The sequence below is a fragment of the Antechinus flavipes genome, chromosome 4 (assembly GCF_016432865.1).
Source record: "Antechinus flavipes isolate AdamAnt ecotype Samford, QLD, Australia chromosome 4, AdamAnt_v2, whole genome shotgun sequence".
In the NCBI taxonomy this organism is placed as follows: Eukaryota; Metazoa; Chordata; class Mammalia; order Dasyuromorphia; family Dasyuridae; genus Antechinus; species Antechinus flavipes.
Genome location: NC_067401.1, coordinates 117,721,039 through 117,741,892, shown reverse-complemented (window position 1 = coordinate 117,741,892; position 20,854 = coordinate 117,721,039). Strand labels below are relative to the sequence as shown.

The 20,854-nt window shown below is 36.7% G+C and overlaps 1 protein-coding gene across 2 annotated transcripts in view; it reads left to right on the top strand.

The window, feature by feature from the left end:
* Positions 1-4,231: 4,231 nt before the first annotated feature.
* The window catches only part of DHX40 (DEAH-box helicase 40), a 41,860-nt gene continuing 25,237 nt past the window's right edge, over positions 4,232-20,854 (top strand). The window contains exons 1-6 of one of the 2 annotated variants that reach the window (XM_051994138.1): positions 4,232-4,860; positions 6,813-6,982; positions 11,722-11,867; positions 16,879-16,998; positions 17,261-17,488; positions 18,626-18,692. In XM_051994138.1, the coding sequence (XP_051850098.1) occupies positions 4,787-4,860; positions 6,813-6,982; positions 11,722-11,867; positions 16,879-16,998; positions 17,261-17,488; positions 18,626-18,692 (805 nt within the window). In that variant the 5' untranslated portion in view covers positions 4,232-4,786. Of the gene's footprint in view, positions 4,861-6,812; positions 6,983-11,721; positions 11,880-16,878; positions 16,999-17,260; positions 17,489-18,625; positions 18,693-20,854 lie in introns of those variants that run through there. The other variant, XM_051994139.1, reaches the window with a different exon arrangement.

Here is a 20,854-nt window from a genome sequence, read left to right as displayed (position 1 = left end):
ATTAGTATAATATGGTCCATAGGATCATGAAGAATTGGACACAGCTGAACAACAACAAAATATAGGCTTTAAGATTTGCAAAATACTTTAGTATGTTATCTCATGTGACCCTCTGTTATCCTCATTTTTCAGAGGAGGAAACTAAGTTTGACATTGATTAAATAAGCCAGTAAGTACCTCAGGTGATTTTTTGTCCCCCTGAGGCAATTGGGGTTAAGTGACTTGTCCACGGTCACACAGCAAGGAAGTGTTAAGGGTCTGAGATCAGATTTGAACTCAGGTCTTCCTGACTTCAGGACTAGTGCTCTATCCACTGTGCCACCTAGCTGCCCCTTCAGGTGATTTTTTTAATTCAAATCTTCCCGATTCCAGGTGCAACACTATCTACTTTGCCAAATAGAGCATGATTTCTTGAACTTTCTCCAAGTGATGGAATCTTAGTTTGCCTTAGCAAAAGGACCTTTTACCTTTTCCATGACCTTTTTCTGTTACAGTTTGTCCCAGCCCCTTTATCCTGAATTTTACCTTGCATATTTAGCTACTATACCCTGACTCTTTCTCTTGACTCTTTTTCCATGCATATTCTGAGATATATATATATAAAAATCCCTAACGGGATTTTCCCATTAGATTGTCTAAACACATCTGAGATTGTCCAATTTCTTTGCTTTGCTCATTTTTCAAGTTATTTTTTAATTCTACCTTCTCTATATAATTCCTTTGCTAGGTTGCCCTTCTTCTTTAAAGAGGAGGCCCACAGGCTGTGTAACACCAATAAATGCTTGATTTGGAGATGGTTAGAGCTTGAATTCTTTCCTAGATGACACTGCAACCCTTCATCCCAGTATCCCAAAATCTTTGGTGAACCCTAAGATACACAAATCAAACATTTACTGATAATAAATCAACCCCACAACCAACCCCCATGGGCTCTTGACCCACAGTTTAAGAAGCTTTGAACTATTGAGCATATTATTTTCACCTTTTGTTTCTTTCTTTCTCATGGTTTTTCCTTTTTGTTCTGACTTTCCTTGCATAACATGACAAATAAGGAAATATATTTCAAAGATTATACATATTTAACCTAATTTCAGATTGCTTGCTGTATTGGGAAGCAGGGAGATAAAGGAAGGAGAGGGAAAAAATTGAAATACAAAGTCTTACAAAAATTAATGTTGAAAACTATTTTTACATTTATATTTGAAAAAATGGAATACTATTGAGGAGAAAAGGAAAAAAAAAAGCGTTCCAGGGGTCCTCAAACTTTTTAAATAGGGGGCTAGTTCACTGTCCTTCAGACTGTTGGAGGGTCGGACTATAGTAAAAACAAAAACTTTGTTTTGTGGGCCTTTAAATAAAGAAACTTCATAGTCCTGGGTGAGGGGGATAATCATCCTCAGCTGCCGCATCTGGCCCCGGGCTGAAGTTTGAGGACCCCTGAATTATTTTAGGCCAACTTTTAGAGAATAGCAGACACCAGCTACCAGAAAATGAAATCAAATTGGAATGAGATATTACCTCTATAAGCTATGTGATGTCAAATAGGCATGTACCCTATAATATATACTCTGTAACTCTATAACCTGTCCAGAATGCCTTTAATAGTGATTACTATATCTGTACATATAAAACTAAAAAGACCTATTGATAATTAGTAGACTTTATCAATTATATCACATGATTAAGCAGCATTTATTTACTTGGCCTGGCATCAGAGCTAGAAAAGTCAGTGGATCACAGCAGGCCAGTTTTTCCTGCTACCAGTTTCAGAGGATTATAAACCTAAGCCACATCCCTTGAAACTGTGATTCAGAACTGAGATGATGATATGAGAGTCATGTGAACGACTAACCTCTTTGTAGCTCTAAATCCTATGATCCTGTGTGTTTGTTCACATTATCTACCATGCTGAGGGTATGTCAGTGCAGCCAGACTGGGAAATGAAAGAGTAAAAGAGGATTATGTGGCTGTGTGATTTTGAGTCTTTTAACTCAAAGCTTTTTGAGTAACTGAATGTGGGGGTTGAGAAAAATTTGGCAACAGTAAAAAGCATTAAATATTTTGTCAAGATTTAATTATTTATGTAAAAATAAATAAATATGCATCTCAGTATGCATATTTGCTTTCATCTTTAACATGGTGAATGAAACTATAGGAATTTCAAATAATTGTTTTAAAATAAATTTCTTTATGACTTATCATCAGTAAATGTTTAATTTGTGTATACCTATACACCTGTGATCAAGTAAATTTCTCAGGTGGAAAAGTCACAGGTGGAAAAAGTTTAAGAAGTCTTGTTCTAACTTATTCTCCCTTTTGTCCTCAGATATCACAAAGTACTTTGACTCATTCGTTATACATTATTTTGCCTAGCTATATTGGATTTGGGAAACAAGAGTTTGAATTTTGACTTTTATTAAATGTATAATCATAGGCAAATCACTTCACCTGCCTAACACGCAGTATAAGGGTGTTTGTAAACCTTAAAGTGGTATGTAAATATGAGCTATTACCTACAGAGGATACTTGTGGCCTTTAATTCAAAGCTATAGGAAGGCTATATCTGACCCTCAAGGTTTTAGAGTACTGAGGGGTTTAAGGTTTCCCTTTTTCCAATACTGTCAGCTCTAAACCCTACCTTTGTCCCTCATTGATGAATATGATTGACTGTTCCAGTTCCACTGAACAAATTAACACCAATTACCCTTAATCAATAGATATTTAATTTGAAGATGTAGTAAGAATAAAGTATAAGTACCTTAAAACCTCAGGGACACACTATCCCCTCCCCCTATAGCTTCAAAAAGTAGGTTTGCTCCTAACACACATTTCCTACAAAACTTTAGTCCCATCAAGTTTAAGAACAGATACAACATGACTAACCAGTGCTTCCTGATTTCAACTACTGTTGGTCTGGGTCCAGGTCACTGACAGTATCACTTCTTGCTCTATTGCTGCAATGGCTGCAAATCCTGACATTAGAATGCTGGGAAAACTAGGACACCCACTCAACTTTTCAAAATTCCTAAGAAGAGAAGTTTTAATCCCTTCTCTCAGAATGGAAAAGAAAGCTATAGAGATCAAAGATGGGGTCCATTTCATGGAGTCATTTCAGACAGATGAAGACCTAAACTCTCCTCTTATAGCATTCACTGTTTCTCACTGTACTCTATAATTGTAGAAGTCAAGCCACCAGAGCACAAACAGAATAAGGCAAAAAAGAATACAAGGAAGATGAATCAGGCCTATTTAAGATACTCCCAATTCTAGCTATATAGCCAATCCTCTTTACCTCTGGTTGGTTAGCAACCAGAAAAAAAAAAATAATAGTTTTTTTTTTTTAACTAATGTTTATTAAGCATCTATTATGTGTCAGGAATTTTATAATTATTATCTCATTTAATCCTCAACAATCCTGATGGGTAGAAGCTATTATATCCCCATTTTACAGATGAGGAAACTGAGGCACATAGTTGTTAAGTATTTTGCCTAGGGTCACATAACTAGTGAGTGTCTGAATTCAAATCTGCCTGAGGTCCAGGGCTCTTCCTGCTTCACCATTTAGTTGTAGTATAAGAGATGCCATCTGTGGATAATTCTCCAGACTCTTGGCATATTTGTCTCATACTCCTCCTCTAGGGGACATAAATTCCCTGTGGATAGGAACTGAATTTTATCTTGACCTCGTATTCTCCCTCCAAAAGCCCTACAGTGCTTAGTATCCCATCATCTCCAAAATCCTGTTCCTCTGTTCTGCATTCTATTCTGCATTGGCTCCAAGCAAGCTTTCTCTAGCCTTTTCCTATATCATTCTTTACACACTTAAAAACTCTGCCATCTCACCTCTTGGTCTTTGCACAGACGAATTATTCCCCTTTCCTTCTCACCTACATCTTTTACAATTCCTAGTTTCCTTCGAAGATCATTTGTGTCACCTCCAACATGAAGCCTTCCCCAAAACTCTTGGAGGCTCCTTCGTTCCCAGGGACAATTAATTACATTGTATCCAATTTGTAAATATTGTTTTCTTCCTGATACTATGTAAGCTTCTTGAAGGCAGGAGTTTTCATCTTTTTTTCCGATTGACTGATCGCACAGTGCTCCGGACACTGCCCAAAACTCTGGTTTCCTTGACTTCCACTGAGGCATATGATAACCTCTTTAATATTGGTATAGTCGATAGGAGTTGATTGCAATAAAGAACACTCAGGGGAGCGCGCGCCATTTTATTAGTCCTGACTACGCACGCAGCACTAAGAAGGAACTGGACGGCTCACGAGGGGAGGACACGACGCCTAACTATGGCCCTGACTGCGCACGCGGCACTAAGAGGGAACTGGGCCGCACACAAGGATGGAAATAGCTTCCTCAGAGGGCGCGGGACTTTCAACTATGGCCCAGACTGCGCACGCGGCACTAAGAAGGAAATGGGCAGTGTAAGAGGAACGCCTTAGGACTGGGCGTGCAGCCCGGGAAGTGGCCGTTAGTAGCAAGGCCTGCTAACCCCAATTCAAAGAGGTAAAGGGCGGGGCTCCATGGAAGTAGAGTCTCGTTTTTCCTTATCTAGTTTAGCGAGGTGGATCTGGTTTAACCTCGCCCTTACGCTTCTGGGCAAATCCAGAGCCTCTCCCTCGTACGTCCAGAAGCACGCACGGAAATAAACAAGCCGTTGTCATCAAAATGCGTCCTTCCCTACTCGTCATTTTCTCTCGGACCAGTAGGTGTCACTCTGAACTTCCAGGGCTAGGTCTGTGTTAGCATTCGAGATTCCCGGCTGTTCTGCTCTATGGCTGCTGACAGGGGAGCCATCGGGAGCCCACCAAGAAGATCTGTCCCCATCAGCTGTCATCGAAAACAGAGGTGTGTCCCTGACGAGGGAGCAGAAGGGTGAGGAGGGAGAGGGATTCCAGACTGGCAGACTGCAGGGTGCTGGAGCGATGGCCGGGGAAAACTACAAATCCCAGCAAACAAAGGGAAACGCGCCCCAGATCGTTCACGAGCATGCGCGAAGCAGATTTGTTTCTGGGGCATTCCTTGAGTAATGGGCGGCTCCTGGAGATTTCATTCTGATGGTTTATCTAGAACTAGAACGCGGCCTAACGGGGCCTATGTGCTCTTGGTTTAGGGTGATCAGGAAAGTCGTCAGTCTAATCACCTCTTTTTATAGATAGGTAAACTATGGCCTAGAAAGCGGATGTGACTTGTCCGTGATTAAAGAATCTGTAATATGGCCAAGAGTGGGAGGGGGAAAGGCTTCCTGCCTTCTGGCCCACTGTTTTTTGCATTATGCCCACACATCTTCTCAGAAGGGGATTCAGTTGTCATGATTTTTCACCACTTAGTTCTATGGACCATAAATCAGAAATCACTCAAGTCACCTCCAAATCTGTTACTTGATAGATTGGATAAGGGTGGCTATGTGACCTGCAAAGCAGAATTCTTTGAATCAGCTTCAGCTTTTCCTGTGCCACCGGCTTGATAGCTTGGGTTATTACTTCCACCAAGTCGTCAGCATTTATGATTTTAAATCATAAAACTGAAAGGGACTTCAAAAACCATGTAGCCCAACCTCATTTTGCAGATGGGAAAACGGAGGTTCTGACAGTTTGTGATTTGTCAACAATCCCGTGGAGAAATATCAATGGAAGGATTTCAATTTGAGTCTTCAACATCAGTGTTTTTAATACCGAGTTGTCAGTGTCTATACTTAGGAATTTTGAGTAGGTTACTGATTTACTCCCCTAAATAATAGATGCTGTGAAAAGTAGGGTGTGAGGGATAGAAGTTCCACTTTCATGCAAGTCCTCCTATCTGTGACTAGAGCTAGGTTACATAGGGACTTCGGGCAATTCTAAGGCTGTCAGTTACAGTTGCACAGCCAGGGCTGATCTGTACTGGTAGGAGTGAATTTCCTTATACCACCAAAATTACAAATCAACAACAACAAAAAATGAATATGGAAGATGGAAGATTGCTTTTTGCCTGTCCCTGTTTCTGGAGAATGTAAAGCCCAGATTTGACTTTGTTTCACCTTCCCTTCTCTGTCCTTCCCCATCCCCCACATCCCTAATAAACTCCAGTAGCTCTCTTATCACCTACAAGATTAAATATAAAATCCTCCGTTTGGCATTCAGAGTTTTTTATAAGCTCCCTGCCTTGCCAGTCTTTTTATACCTTAAACCAACCCCTACTCTCACCCCAACTCTGTGATTCATGACATTGGTATCTTTGCTTTTCCTGGACCAAGATACTCTATCTCCCAATTCTGGACATTTTCATTGGCTCCTCCCCTCCCCCATGCCTGGGATACCCTTCCTCCTATCAAAATATTTTGGAGATACCCTATTTCCTAGAGCTACGGCTTAGCAAACATGCTGTCATTTTCCTCACTCCAAAATTAATTAAACTTCTATCTGTGTCCTGATTCTCCTGTCTTCTGACTAACCTGTTTTATGTGGCTCTGGCAATCACTGGTTAAGGGTTAGTTCTCCCCCAGTTGACAGTCCTCATTTCCACTGCCTGGCTTTCCCATCTTCTAGAAAAAGTCTTTCTCAATTCACCTTAATTCTAGTCCCTTCTCTGTATTGACTATTTCCAATATATTCTGTACATTGTTTGTTTTTATATAGTGGTTTGGTTGTTTTTTGTTTTTTGTTTTTTTTTGGGGGGGGGGGGTTTGCAAAATTGTGAGCTCTCCTTGAGAGCTTAGCATAGTGCCTGGCACATAGTAGGGATTTAATAACTTTATTTACTGACTACAGATTACTTGGTAAACCTTTGAATTGCAGAATCATTCCCCCCCATTTCAATAGAGATAAGATGCAGATTCCAGAAGAAAAGAAAAGTGTCTATTGTGACCTACCCATTAAGCAACAAAGAAGAAAACTTGTTCAGGCTGTGAAGGAAAATCCGTTTCTTATTGTGACTGGAAGGACAGGAAGTGGTAAAACTACCCAACTCCCTAAATATCTTCATGAAGCAGGTAAATATATTATGTAACTTGTGATACATTTGATAAATAATACTAACAGTGATCACAGTAACTTCCCACCGTACTTCTTACATTTCTTCCAAACCCTACCTCAGGACCCCAACTATATCCTTACTCCCAACAGATGACTTCTGATCCTTTACTGAGAATTTAGGTCCTCACCCCTGACAAGAATTCTTAATAATCACCTCCTTAATTTTTCTAATCCTTTTAGTGATTTCATCCATCCTCTTATTTCCTTTTGTTTTAGAGAAGGAGGTAACACTCTTTCTTTAATTCTTTCTTATTTAATTTAGAAGTTATATGCATGGGTAATTTTATAGCATTGACAATTGCCAAACCTTTTGTTCCAATTTTTCCCCTCTTTCCCCCCATCCCCTCCCCCATATGGCAGGTTGACCAATACATGTTAAATATGTTAAAGTATAAATTAAATACAAAATAAGTATACATGTCTTAACAGTTATTTTGCTGTACAAAAAGAATCAGACTTTGAAATAGTATATAATTAGCCTGTGAAGGAAATCAGAAATGCAGGTGGACAAAAATAGAGGGATTGGAAAGTCTATGTAGTGGTTCATAGTCATCTCCCAAAGTTCTTTCACTGGGTATAGCTGGTTCAATTCATTCCTGCTCCATTGGAATTTACTTAGTTCATCTCATTGCTGAAGATGGCCAGATCCATCAGAATTGATCATCATATAGTATTGTTGTTGAAGTATATAATGATCTCCTGATCCTGCTCATTTCACTCAGCATCAGTTCATGTAAGTCTCTTCAGGCCTTTCTGAAATCATCTTGGGTAACACTTTTTCTAAAGCTAATTTCTACTATCATCTATAACTAATAATCTCAATTCCTTCATAATTTTTCATCAGTTATTCTTTCTTATGAAATCTCTTCTATGTTATTGGGTCTTTCCCCTCAATCTACACATAAGCTCAAGGTTTCTTATCATAAAACAAAACAAAACTCCTAATGATAGAATGATCATCCTATCTTTTCTCTCACATTAATGGACCAATTCCTAGATAGAATTAAATGGTTAATACTTACTACCTCTATTTACTACCTATTTACTCCCTAACAAACTAGCTTCTATGTTAATAATTGATTGATTGATGAACCTGCTGGCTATTTCTTAGTTTCTTTTGATGGCTTTTCTTATACTTTCTGTCTCTAAGGTGTTCTCTTTTTCTCTCTTTCTGTACTCTCCCTTGATGATATGTCTCATTCACGTGTACGACTTCAGTAATCATTTGCAAGCAGATGACTCACAGATCCCATAGTTTAACTCCTAATCTTCATAAAGCTCCAATCCTGGTTCTATTTTCTCATTCTCCACTGTTGATCATTCTTTCTTCTTTGATGCTTTTTCTCTCTAGGTTATCAAGATACCACTCTCTCTTGGTCTTCCTCTTATTCGCTTTCTCTGTCTTGTTTGCTCGAACTTCACCAGATCAGGTTCTCTAATTGTAGGTGTCTCTTAGGATTTGTCCTGAACCTTCTTCTCTTCTTCCTCTATATTTCTTCACTTGATGATCCCATCAACTCCCATGGATTTAATTACCATCTTTATGTTTTATTCTCAAATCTGTCTTTCCTGTCCCAATTTCTTTTCTGACTTCCACATTCACATCTTTTAGAGATCTTGAATTGGTTGTCCAATAAACATCTTAAGCTCAATATGTTCGAAGTAGAACTCATTATCTTTCTCTTAAACTCTCTCCAACTCCTACCTTTCCTAGTTTAGATGGCAGCACATCCTCTCACAGCCTAGGAGTCATCCCATATTCCTCACGATTTTTTACCCACCACATCCAAGCTGTTGTCAATTCCTGTTGATGTTCCCTTTGCAACATTTCTCAAATACAGCCCCTTCTATCCCCTGACACTACTACCAGTGTAGTGTAAGCCCTCATTACTTCATACCTTGATCATTGCAATAGCCCAATGGTGATTCTTTTCCCTTTCCATTCTAGCCTCCATTCAGCTGCTAAACTGATTTTCCCAAAATGCACATCTAATCATATCATCCTCCTACTCAGTGAACATCAATGACATCCTATTATCTCCAAGTGCAAAGACAAGATGACATTCAAAGCCCTTCATAAACCTGCTGTCTTCTACCTTTCTAGTCTTCTTCTTTCCAGTTTTCTGATACCTTACTCCATAACATGTAGTCTTTGATCTAGTAACATCAGTCTCTTGGCTGTTCCGTGAACAAAAGATTCTGTCTCTTGGCCCTGGGAATCCTCTCCAGCTGACTTGCATGCCTCAATTGCTCTCTCCCCCTCTTCCACTCTTGTCTACTTGCCTTTAAATCTTGATTATTTGATTACCTTCCTTTTTAAGTTCCAATTAAAATCCTACATTTTATAGAAAGCCTTCCCCAACACTTCTTAATTCTCATACCTTCTCTGTTAATTTTTTTCTATTTCTTGTGTATATAGTATGCTTTGTGTATATTTGTTTGTGTGTTGTCTCCTCCATAAGCTTCTTGAGGGCAAGGCCCATCTTTTGCCTCTTTGTTTCTCCAGTGTTCGGCACAATACCTATATTTAATAAATGCTTATTGATTGATTCCAGCTGATTCCTAGATATTACAACTAAGATCTTACCCAATTTGATAAACAATATGTCTGAAACTGGATTCCTCCTCCCACCACCAAACCTGTCCAAATTCTTAAATTCTCCATTCCTCTTTGTTTTTTTCCTGAGGCAATTGGAGTTAAGTGACTTGCCCAGGGTCACACAGCTAGGAAGTGTTAAGATTTGAACTCAGGTTCTCCTGATTTCAGGGCTGGTGCTCTATCTACTGTGCCACCTAGCTGCCACTTCTCCATTTCTCTTAATGATTAATTAACAATAATCTCAATCTGATATCTCAAGTCATTTTTGATTCTTCCATACTTTATGTGACCAATCAGTTGCCAAATCCTACTATTTCTTTCATTCCCCTATATCTGGTATCTGACCCTTGCTTTCCACTCCCCACTGTGGTCAACCTAGTTTAGACCTTCACATCTTTTTGCCTAGCCCATTATAATAGCCTCTTAACTGGTCTTCCTTTCTTCCAGGCTATTCCCTTTCAGACCTTATGTTTACCATTGACCAAGTGATCTTCCTAATGTATTACTATGGTTCTATTTTACCTCAACTCAAAATCCTTCAGGAACTCTTCATTGCCCACTGAATAAAGCATAAACTTGTGGCCCAAGGCTCTCCATGACTTAATTTCTAATCTATTTGCCCAGCCTTATCATTCATTCCTTTCACATATTCTCATTCTTTCACTTATTTCTTTTAAAATATAATACTTTCAACTCTTATTCTCATCCTGTTGACTTTGTTCATGCTGTCTCTCAGGGGTAGAATGGATTGTCCAAACCCTTTCTCTCCTTTTAAGGTTCATTTCCAATGTATTTCTTGAGACCACCTTCTCCCCTCCTTCCTCTTGAAAAATGATCTCTCTCCTTGAACAGCACTTTGCTCAGTCTTCTTGTTGGTAATTCTTTTTCTATCTTGTATCAAAGTGATTTCCATTCATTAGTTTGAAAACTTCCTGAAAATCCTGAAGAATTCTCAGATCAATCTTTGTTTCCCCAGTGTTATTCACATAGTAAGCACTTAATTAATTGCTTCTTGAATTAAATTGACCTAATTTCATTCCCAACCCAATTTTTAAATGCCAAAAATGAGCACCTACTGTTTTTATTTAATAAGCCCAAGATATATAGATTGAATTTTGCTTAACTAATTGTTTTATCCTCACGAGAGAGAAGTACATTTTGACTTTACTTTTCTTTAAGTCAACAAGTATTTATTAAGCACTACATGTTAGTGCTATGTTAAGTGCTAGAGATACAATGACAGGCAAAAGTATGGTCCCTGGTTTCAAAATGCTCCCATTCTAATGGCAGAGACAACATATAGATAACTATGTTAAGACAAAATGTGTATGGAACAAGCTCCGGGAAAATTATAAGATGGAGGGCACTGGCGTATTGGATGAGATTGGGAATGGCTTCTTGCATAGGTAGGTATTCGATCTGAGACTTGAAGGATGGCAGGAAAAGCCAGAAGTCAAAGAGCATTCTAAAATGGGAGATAGCCATTGAGCAAGGAGACAGACTTTTGTGTTTGAGAAACAACAAGGCCAGTGTTAATGGATTGTAGAATATGTGGAGGGGAGTAATTTCTTGCTACTTTTTGTCACATAGAAGGTTAAAGTAATAGTGCAACAGCTCAAATCTGAGTTAGTTATTGTTAGTATCAGTAATAGTTTTTTGATCACAGAACAGTTAAGTATGGCCATTCTTAGACGTGTTCAGTTGGTCACTTATCTTTGAGGATTTTATATTGATGATAGGTGTAAGGAAAAACTAGCCTCTATTACATAATTCTTTTGTGTTAATATCTTCGGATTCCCCTTAATTCTAGTACCTTCTTTCTGTTCATTATCTCCAACTTATCATGAATATAACTGGTTTATACATATCTATTTGTAAACTGTCCTTTCTCCTTGAGAGCAAAAACTATCTTTAACCTTTTTTTGTAACCCCAATGCTTAGCACAGTGGGTGTTTAGCATTAGTAGGTGCTTAATGTTTAACACTAAATTACATATTGTCCTTTAAAAACAGCAGTTTTTCCTTTTAGAAAAATTAAGTAACAGTAATGGAAAGAAACAATTTTTGTGATTTTGATTTTTTTATCTTATTTTGTTAGGGTTTTCGAAATATGGTACAATTGGTGTGACTCAGCCACGCAAAGTAGCTGCCATATCAGTTGCTCAAAGAGTTGCTGAAGAAATGAACTGCTCTTTGGGAAGCTTGGTAGGATACCAAGTTCGTTTTGATGACTGTAGTTCTCAGGTATGAATTCAGGTATGAATCAATGGTTCATAGTAAAATTCAAACTCCTTACTATCATTAAAGGCTCTCTACATCTGGCACCACACTATCTTTTTTTGCTTTTTGGCAATAATAAGGGCCAGGATGAGCATCTTCTGTTCTTTTAGCTTTCTTAAAAATCCTAAAATCAGTCCCTGCACACTCTCAACTAACCCAAAATTAGTTGCCTCCAGCCCACAGCAGCTAGATAGTACACTTGATCTAAGCCAGCTTTTTCCATCTTCAATTTTGCTTCTGCTTGTGGCACATAGGGGACTGTGATGTCCTAGTACAAATAAGATGACTTCTTTGTCACTGAGAAAAAATTTATTACAGAGATCTTGGCAAATATGGGATATCGATCTGTGTATTTTCCTTCCAGTCTCATTCTTGAGTGCTCAGGTTGACTGGGTTCACTTGGGCCTATGACTATACTGTCAGTAGACTTGTTTTCCCTCTGTTGCTTCTCATAATTTTATCAGGTAAGACTAGTCATAATCCTCTAGCATCCTATAAGACACAGTGTACTGAAGTAAAAGAGTCTTAGGTTTGGAAACGGGACTTGTTTTACCAATTCTGCCATCTTCTACTCAGAAGCATTGGGCAGATATGACATCTTTGGACCTCTGTGTCCTTATCTTAATCTTAAATGACTTAAGGTCACATCTAGCTCTGTGATCCTATAGTGCTCTATATGATTTTACAAATTAATTGCCCTAAATTGGTGTTGCCCCAGCTGTCCTCTTCCATTTTTATAAGGAGCTCAAGTATTTGCTGGCCAGAGTGGTTTCTGGGCACTTTTGGTCTCATTGTGACAATTAATCTACATGGATTAAACTTTTGGAAATGGTGATAGGCTAAAAAATTAATGTGTGTTCTTTTATCCATTTCCCATTGTCAACATTTTGTTTAGATAGGTAGTTTAAACTTGCCTCTGTTGTGTACAATGTATCTTTTTCATTGTTATTTTTTCCTCTAAATCTTGATTTTGATATTTACTCTAACAAATCATTAGTCTGTTTACAGACAGCTGATTTGCACATCAATAACCAGTCTTTTTCTCTTTGGTTAAAATAAATTTTAATGTTATTTGGGGCTAGTTGTATCCAGTATCTCTCAACTTCCTTCTTTAAGAAAATATTCAATATTCAAATGGATTTTATTGATTGGTGTGTTTCCTCCAAAAATGTAGACTTCAACCTGTTTATGTCTATCCATCCTGTATGACCTTTGTTTCTGTCTTACCATAAGTTTTTAAGATGTTGTAGATTTTTCTCATTTTCTCCTGACATCATTAGTTTACTAGTGTTTCTAGCAGGCAGCTCTATCACAGTGGATAGAGTTCTGGGCCTGGAATCAGAAAGACCTGTGTTCAAATCCAACCTCAAACACTTAAGTAATACTACTAGGCAAGTCATTTAACCTCTATTTGCTTTAGTTTCTAAAATGGGAATAATAACATCTACTTCCAAGTGTTGTTTGGAGGATCAAATAAGATAATTATAAAACATTTAGCTTTAGCACAGTGCCTGACACAGAGTAGGTATTTAATAAATAATTATTACCTTCCAGTGGAATATACAGGCAGCATATATCAGTTTCATGATATTCATGGTCTTTCTCCAAGAGACTTCTTGTAAGCCTGTGAGTCTTTGATCTCTCCCTTTTCTTTTAAACCCTGTTTCTCAGTATATTTTTTTGTTGTCTTCAATTATTTCCACCTTTAACTAAAGCCATCAAGAACTAAAGTATTGTGTGCAAAAATGTTTGTAGCAGCCTTTTTTATGGTGGCAAGGAACTGGAAACTGAGTAGATGCCCATCAGTTGGGAAATGGCTGAATAAGTTATAGTATATGAATGTTATGGAATGTTATTGTTCCATAAGAAACAATCAACAAGATGATTTCAGAGATACCTGGAGAAACTTATATGAATTGATGCTAAGTGAAGTGAGAAAACCAAAACCATTGTACACAACAATATTATGTAATGATCAACTCTGATGAACATGGCTCTTTTCAACAATGAAGCGATTCAGACCAGTTCCAATAGACTTGTGATGGAGATAAATATCTACATCCAGAAAGAGGATTGTGGGAACTGAATGTGGACCACAACATAGCATTTTCATCTCTTTTGTTGTTGTTTACTTGTTTTTTTTCTTATTTTTTTCCTTTTTGATCTGATTTTTCTTGTGTAGCATGATAAATATGGAAATATGTATAGAAGAACTGCACATGTTTAACATAGATTACTTGCTGTTTAGGGGAGGGAGTGGGGGGAAAGGAGGGAGAAAAATTTGGAATGCAAAGTTTTGCAAGGTAAATGTTGAAAACTATCTTTGCATATATTTTGAAAATAAAAGGCTATTATTTTTTTTAAAAAAAGAACTAATTTTAAAAAAGAATTAAAATTGATTTAATTTAGACAGTCTTAGCAAAATACTCATAGACTTTTTCTGGCTTCTTATCATCTGCAACAAATATTGGTGCATAAGCTGCAAATATGATAGTCTTTTTGTGCAGATTCTTATATCGAATTCAATATGAAATGACCAAGCATTCAAAGAAATAAGGTTTCTTACTCATTTTGTGTGTGTGGATACACAAAAAACCCAGTTGTGCTGACTCTCTGTTTGTCCCCCCAAAGAGATCTTGTGAGTTGCCCTTTCATTTATTTTTTTCTCTCTCTCTCTCTCTCTCTCTTTTTTTTTTTTTTTGAGATGTAATTTTTTTTATTATAGCTTTTTATTTAGAATTTATATGCATGGGTAATTTTATCACATTGACAATTGCCAAACCTTTTGTTCCAATTTTTCCCTTCCTCCCCCCCTCACCCCCCATATGGCAGGTTGACCACTACATGTTAACTATGTTAAAGTATAAATTAAATACAAAATAAGTATACACGTCCAAACAGTTATTTTGCTATACAAAAAGAATCGGACTCTGAAATAGTGTACAATTAGCTTGTGAAGGAAATCAAAAATGCAGGTGGACAAAAATAGAGGGATAGTGGTTCTTAGTCATCTCCTAGAGTTCTTTCGCTGGGTGTAGCTGGTTCAATTCATTCCCGCTCCATTGGAACTGATTTAGTTCATCTCATTGCTGAAGATGGCCAGGTCCATCAGAATTGATCATCATATAGTATTGTTGTTGAAGTATATAATGATCTCCTGGTCCTGCTCATTTCACTCAGCATCAGTTCATGTAAATCTCTTCTGGGCTTTCTGAAATCATCCTGTTGGTCATTTTTTACCGAACAATAATATTCCATAATATTCATATACCACAATTAATTTAGCCATTCTCCAATTGATGGGCATCCACTCAGTTTCCAGTTTTTAGCCATTACAAAGAGGGCTACCATTGCCCTTTCATTTAGCTATCACTTGGTTTTGTCTTCTGATTCCATTTATATAATTTCCTTGAAGGCAAAGATGGCTATATTCCTGATATCTGGCATGCTTGGCACATGATAAGAGTTTAAGAAATGCTAGTAGGTTAATAGTGAAAATGTAAAAGTTTATAAAATTCACTTCATTTTTTAAAAAAGAAATTCCAGGTGACAATTATCTTTATTGCTCTCAGGATTCTCCTGTATAAAATTTATAGATATGTAATTCCTTGACATAGAGGTCATATTTGTATTACTAGAACCAAATTAATGCAATTTTTAAAATATTTATTTTCCTTTCTTGGCAAGGCAGGTAATGACAAGTCTAAGGTGGTTTTCTCTTTAATATTTAGTCCTGGGATTAGTTGTAATTACCCATGTGGTATTGAGATTTCTCTTGATTTTATTTGAAATAAATAGATAGTACATGATTATTTATCTAAGAGATATATGCAAAAGGACTTCTCACTTTTATAATAGTTTCAAGGAGTCTTCTTCCTGTCATGACTTCTAGAGATTTCCTTCTTTGATTCTTCTTTCTCCACTGTAGATCTACCTCTCTGCTTTCTGGCATCTCACCCAGGATAGGTTCTGATTTTTATTTTGTTTTACTGCTCCTCCCTATGGAGTTGGAGTTCTGTGATAGGAAGACAGTAGGGTGGAGGGGAGGATAAGTTCCTCTCACCACTTCTCTGTCACACCCCAAACTCCTTTCATCCTTTTAATGTTTATTCTGCTGCCTCCTCCCTGGTTCCTTACCCGTTTTCAATACTATGACAGGTCTTCTGTCCTTTACTACTCTCTCTAGCACCTCACTTCTTGAGTCCTTAAAAACCTACCTTTTTTTCTTGATAGTCACCAATCTTATTATAATTCTATCTTAAGCCATTTTGAAACAGGTTTCTAAAAGATTTCTCAAATTTATTATTTATTTTTAATTTCTTTTTTGAGTTCTAAAGTCTCTCCCTCTCTCCAGATCCCTTCCCATGCACTGAAAGGTAAGCAATGTGATATCAGTTATACATATTAAATCATACAAAATATATCTCCATATTAGCCATATTTCCATATTGCAAAAATAAATAAATAAATAAATAAATGAATCAAGCAAAAAAAAAATTAAGTGAGGAAATTATGCCCCCAGAGTTCATCAGTTCTCTTTCTAGAGGTGGATAGCATTTTTTTTTATCATGAGTCTTCAGAATTGTCTTAGATCATTCTATTGATCAGAATGGCTAAATCTTTCACATTTGATCATTACAATATTGTTACAAAACTGATTCTGCATCAGTTCATATAGATTTTCTCAAGTTTTTCTAAAACTATTCCCTTTAGTCTTTCTTATAGCACAGTAGTATTCCATCACAATCATGTACCACAACTTGTTCATTTCCCAATTGATGAGTGTGTTCTCAATTTCTAATTCTTTGCCACTAGAAAAAGATCTCATTTTGAAACCATTTTGACTGATTACTTTCATTTCTGTGGCAGAAACTATCAGAATAAAAAATTTAGAAGGGATAGAAATGTTCTTTAATATTTCATCTAAAATATCTGTGGCACTATAACTTACTATATTTTGATGTTTAATCCTCAGGAAACAGCTATCAAATATATGACTGATGGATGTCTACTAAGACATATGATGGTTGACCCAGACCTTACCAAATTCAGTGTCATTATTTTGGATGAAGCCCATGAGAGAACTCTAACAACAGTAAGTATTCTTATTGGGTATCTTGTTATCAAATACCATGAGATTTGTGTTTAGTCTTAACGAAACGAAATGTCTTTTTTCATTCATTTTTTTATCCTTTTATGAATTGTTTTTTCATATCTATAGAAACCAATGTCCTTCTTTGGGTTGTTCAAACACTATATTTTTACTGGTTATTGTTTTACTGGAAGAAAGATGTTCAAACGAAGTTATCTATTTAGATACATGTATGTGTTTCATTTGATGGTGACTCTTCTTTTAGGACATCTTATTTGGTTTGCTGAAGAAACTGTTTCAGGAAAAGTCACCTAACAGGAAGATACATCTGAAGGTGGTGGTGATGTCAGCTACAATAGAGTTGGTTGGACTCTCAGCCTTCTTTGGAAATTGTCCAGTAGTTGACATTCCTGGAAAGATTTTTCCAGTCAAAGAAATATTCTGCAACTTGATTGGCCCAAAAGACAAAGAAAACTCTTCATATGTTAATGCGGTACTACTTAGAACACTTATTTCTTTGTTTTCAACCCATATTTCTGGTTAGTTGGGTAATCTGGAAGTTCAGCTACATACCCTTTGCTATTTTATAACATTTCCCCATCTTGATGATACTTTTCAAGTTTCATTTCATTACTTATAACTCACATTTGATTTGTTTATTAATTCAATAAAAATTTATTAAGTACCTGCTACATACCAGTCTCTATGCTATTTTCTGAGAATACAAAGACAAAACTAAAATACTCCCCAATTTTAAAAAACTTATATTCTGCCTAGGATAAACAACACGAATCTAAATAAATAGATACAAAATATATCTAAGTAAATACAAAGTATCTTTTTTGAGGTAAGGGCATTAACAACTGAAAGATTAGAATTGGTCTGATTGAAAGATAAAAGCTGAGGTGAGTTACAAAGTAAACTAGGGATTCTAGAAGTTAGAGGTGAGGAGGGGATGTATTCTAGTTCTAAATAGTCCATGCAAACACATAGAGGTAGGCATTTAAATCTTGTATATGGGATACAGGTAATTGGCCAGATTAGCTGAAATGTAGATTGCATGAAGCAGAATAACGTACACTAAGCCTGGGCAGATAGGTGGGAGCCAGATTGGGGAGGATTTTAAATGCCAAACAAGAGTTTATATTTTAATCCGTAGGCAATGGGGAGCCCTGAGTGTTTCTTAGACAGAGGAGTGACACTGTCAGACCTGGGATAAAAATCAGTTGGGCATTTTCTTGCCAGATAACCATTTTTTATTGGAAAGGCTCATAGAAGAAGCGATTTTTGTTTTGCCTGGTAGTAGGATGTTTTGAATATAGTAGGCACTCAATAAATGTTTATTGAATAAGTGAATAACACCATAAATCTAGATTTTCTTACTAAGGACACAATACATTATTGGAATTTTTCCATAATGGCAAGCTAAATCAGAGCAAAAGAGGACAAACACATGAGAACAATCAAATATTGCCTTCCATGTCAGGCCCCTTTGCAGGTGAAATATTGTATATGGGACAGCTTTACCTAGATAAGTTTGATTTGGGGGGGGGGGGGAGGAGAGGAAGAATTGCACAGAGATAATCCCTGATTGTCCTAGGTTAATGGTTTTACTTCTTGTTTTCTTTAGGTTGTAAAAGTCACTATGGAAATCCATTTGAAAGAATTGTCTGGAGACATCTTGGTGTTTCTGACTGGTGAGGATTCCCCTTCACATTCCCATTTCTTACTGCATGTAAAGGGCAATTGTAAGGCAAGTAATGAGTCAGAAGATCTGGGGAGTTTTGCCATAGTGTTTGTCAGATGAGCTAAATATGGTCTTTACATTCCTATATGTAAAAACTCAGTATAAATAACACTGTCACCTGTATACATGGCAGAAGAATGCAAAAACAATATTAAGCATTTTGAACTTCTACTAGAGGGCACTAAATAAATGTAGAGTGGTAATGGAACAATGATCAATTCCTTTATTCTGTCTCTTCCCAATCATTTTACAGATTGAATTACCCCAGGCAGATCTGAATGGCCACATCATCTCAGAGTCCTATCTTACCAGCAACTTTTTTCTTGTTATGGTGGGGTTGTTGCATACTTAGACCCTTTCTGACTTGTGAATGTGATGTGACAAATAGAGTCACTTTATGCTGCCATAAATTTAAAATTAGAACATTTAAATTCCAAACTAGGGTGACTCTTGAGCATCCTATTAACAAGAATGAGTCATTTTATTGTCTCACCTCCTACTCCTGCCTTGTCCTAATGTCAAAAATGAGGCAAGCTAAGGATCTTTTTTGCTTAGGGAGTTTCAAACAGCCTAAAATAGGCAGTTGTTCTTGGACTGACTTCTTTGTCCATTCATTTCAATTTAGCAGCCATTTATTAGATGCCTGTTATATATAATGAGCCATCTTATTATACACTGGCTCTTTTCAATCACCCTATCATCTTCAAATAATGTATTAATATATTGTAAGGAAAGAGGCAAATGATAAGGGGAAGTGGAAGGGACAGTCATAGTAATGCCAAAAAAAAGAAAGAAAGAAAGATCAATGAAATATTTAAAAATATGCAAAAGAAAGCAGAAGATTCAAAAGGGATCACAGACAAGTGGAACAGAGAGGATATAACTGTGTTTAAATTTATGATATACTTTGTTAAAAAGCTGTACATAAAAGAGACTCACACTTCTTACTTTTAAATGAAAGTCACATATTAGAATCAGTCTTCTTTTTCTGATCTTTGTATATGGTGATGTTTGTGTTAAGTTTGTAAGAAAAAAGTAGAAGAAAAAGCCCAGTACAATCTGGGGGGGAAAAATCCAAAGGTTTAGAATTATGAGCGTAATTTTTTCCTGTGAGATTTAATGCTTTGAAAACTTATTTCCTATTAACTTGATTTTTAAAATTATGATTAGTTGCACATTTAAAGAAATGAAGCAGGACAAGGCAGTGTTACTCTCATTTTCATTTTAAGGATGTCACCTTACATCAATTCATCACTTTACAGTGTTCATGATTACTCTCACATTCTATCACTGCCTCCTCACATGAACATAATGAAATAGGCAAGCCCAGTATTATCTTCTTCATTTTACTGATTATAAAAATAAAGTTCAGTGAATTTTAGGGATTTTTCTAAGTTAAGCTAGTTTAAGTGGTATAGCTAGGATTAAAGTTCAGTCTTATCCCCCTTGATCTCATAGGTATTCTTTCTTTTTTTCTTTTTTTAAATAACTTTTTATTGATAGAACTCATGCCAGGGTAATTTTTTACAACATTATCCCTTGCATTCACTTCTGTTCCGATTTTTCCCCTCCCTCCCTCCACCCCCTCCCCCAGATGGCAAGCAATATAGGTATTCTTTCATAGCCCGTTGCTTCTTTTTCTCTTCCTAATAAGGAGCTTTATTAACTTATTTTGGTCATTTTAAATTATAAATTTAACAGTCTCAATATAAGAGTTAAAGCAACAATCCAAATTATATTTTAAAAGAATAATTTAAGTTTTTTGTTAATATCTTTTGGTGCTTTATTAATTGTTATTTTTCAATTGTGTTCAATTCTCCATGACCCCATTTGGTGTTTTCTTGATAAAAATACTGGAGTGGTTTACCATTTCCTTCTCCAGCTCATCTTATAAATGAGGAACTGAGACATACAGAGTTAAGTGACTTCCCCAGAATCACATCCCTAGTAAGTGTGTGAGGCCAGGTGTTAAGTCAGGAAGCTGAGTCTTCCTGATTCCAGGCTAGCATTCTATCCTACCACCTAGCTGCCCCTGTCTTTTGTTTTCCATTTCCATTTCCCTAATTTCTGTTTAATGGCCATTCCCCATCCTTCATTAATGAAGAATAAATA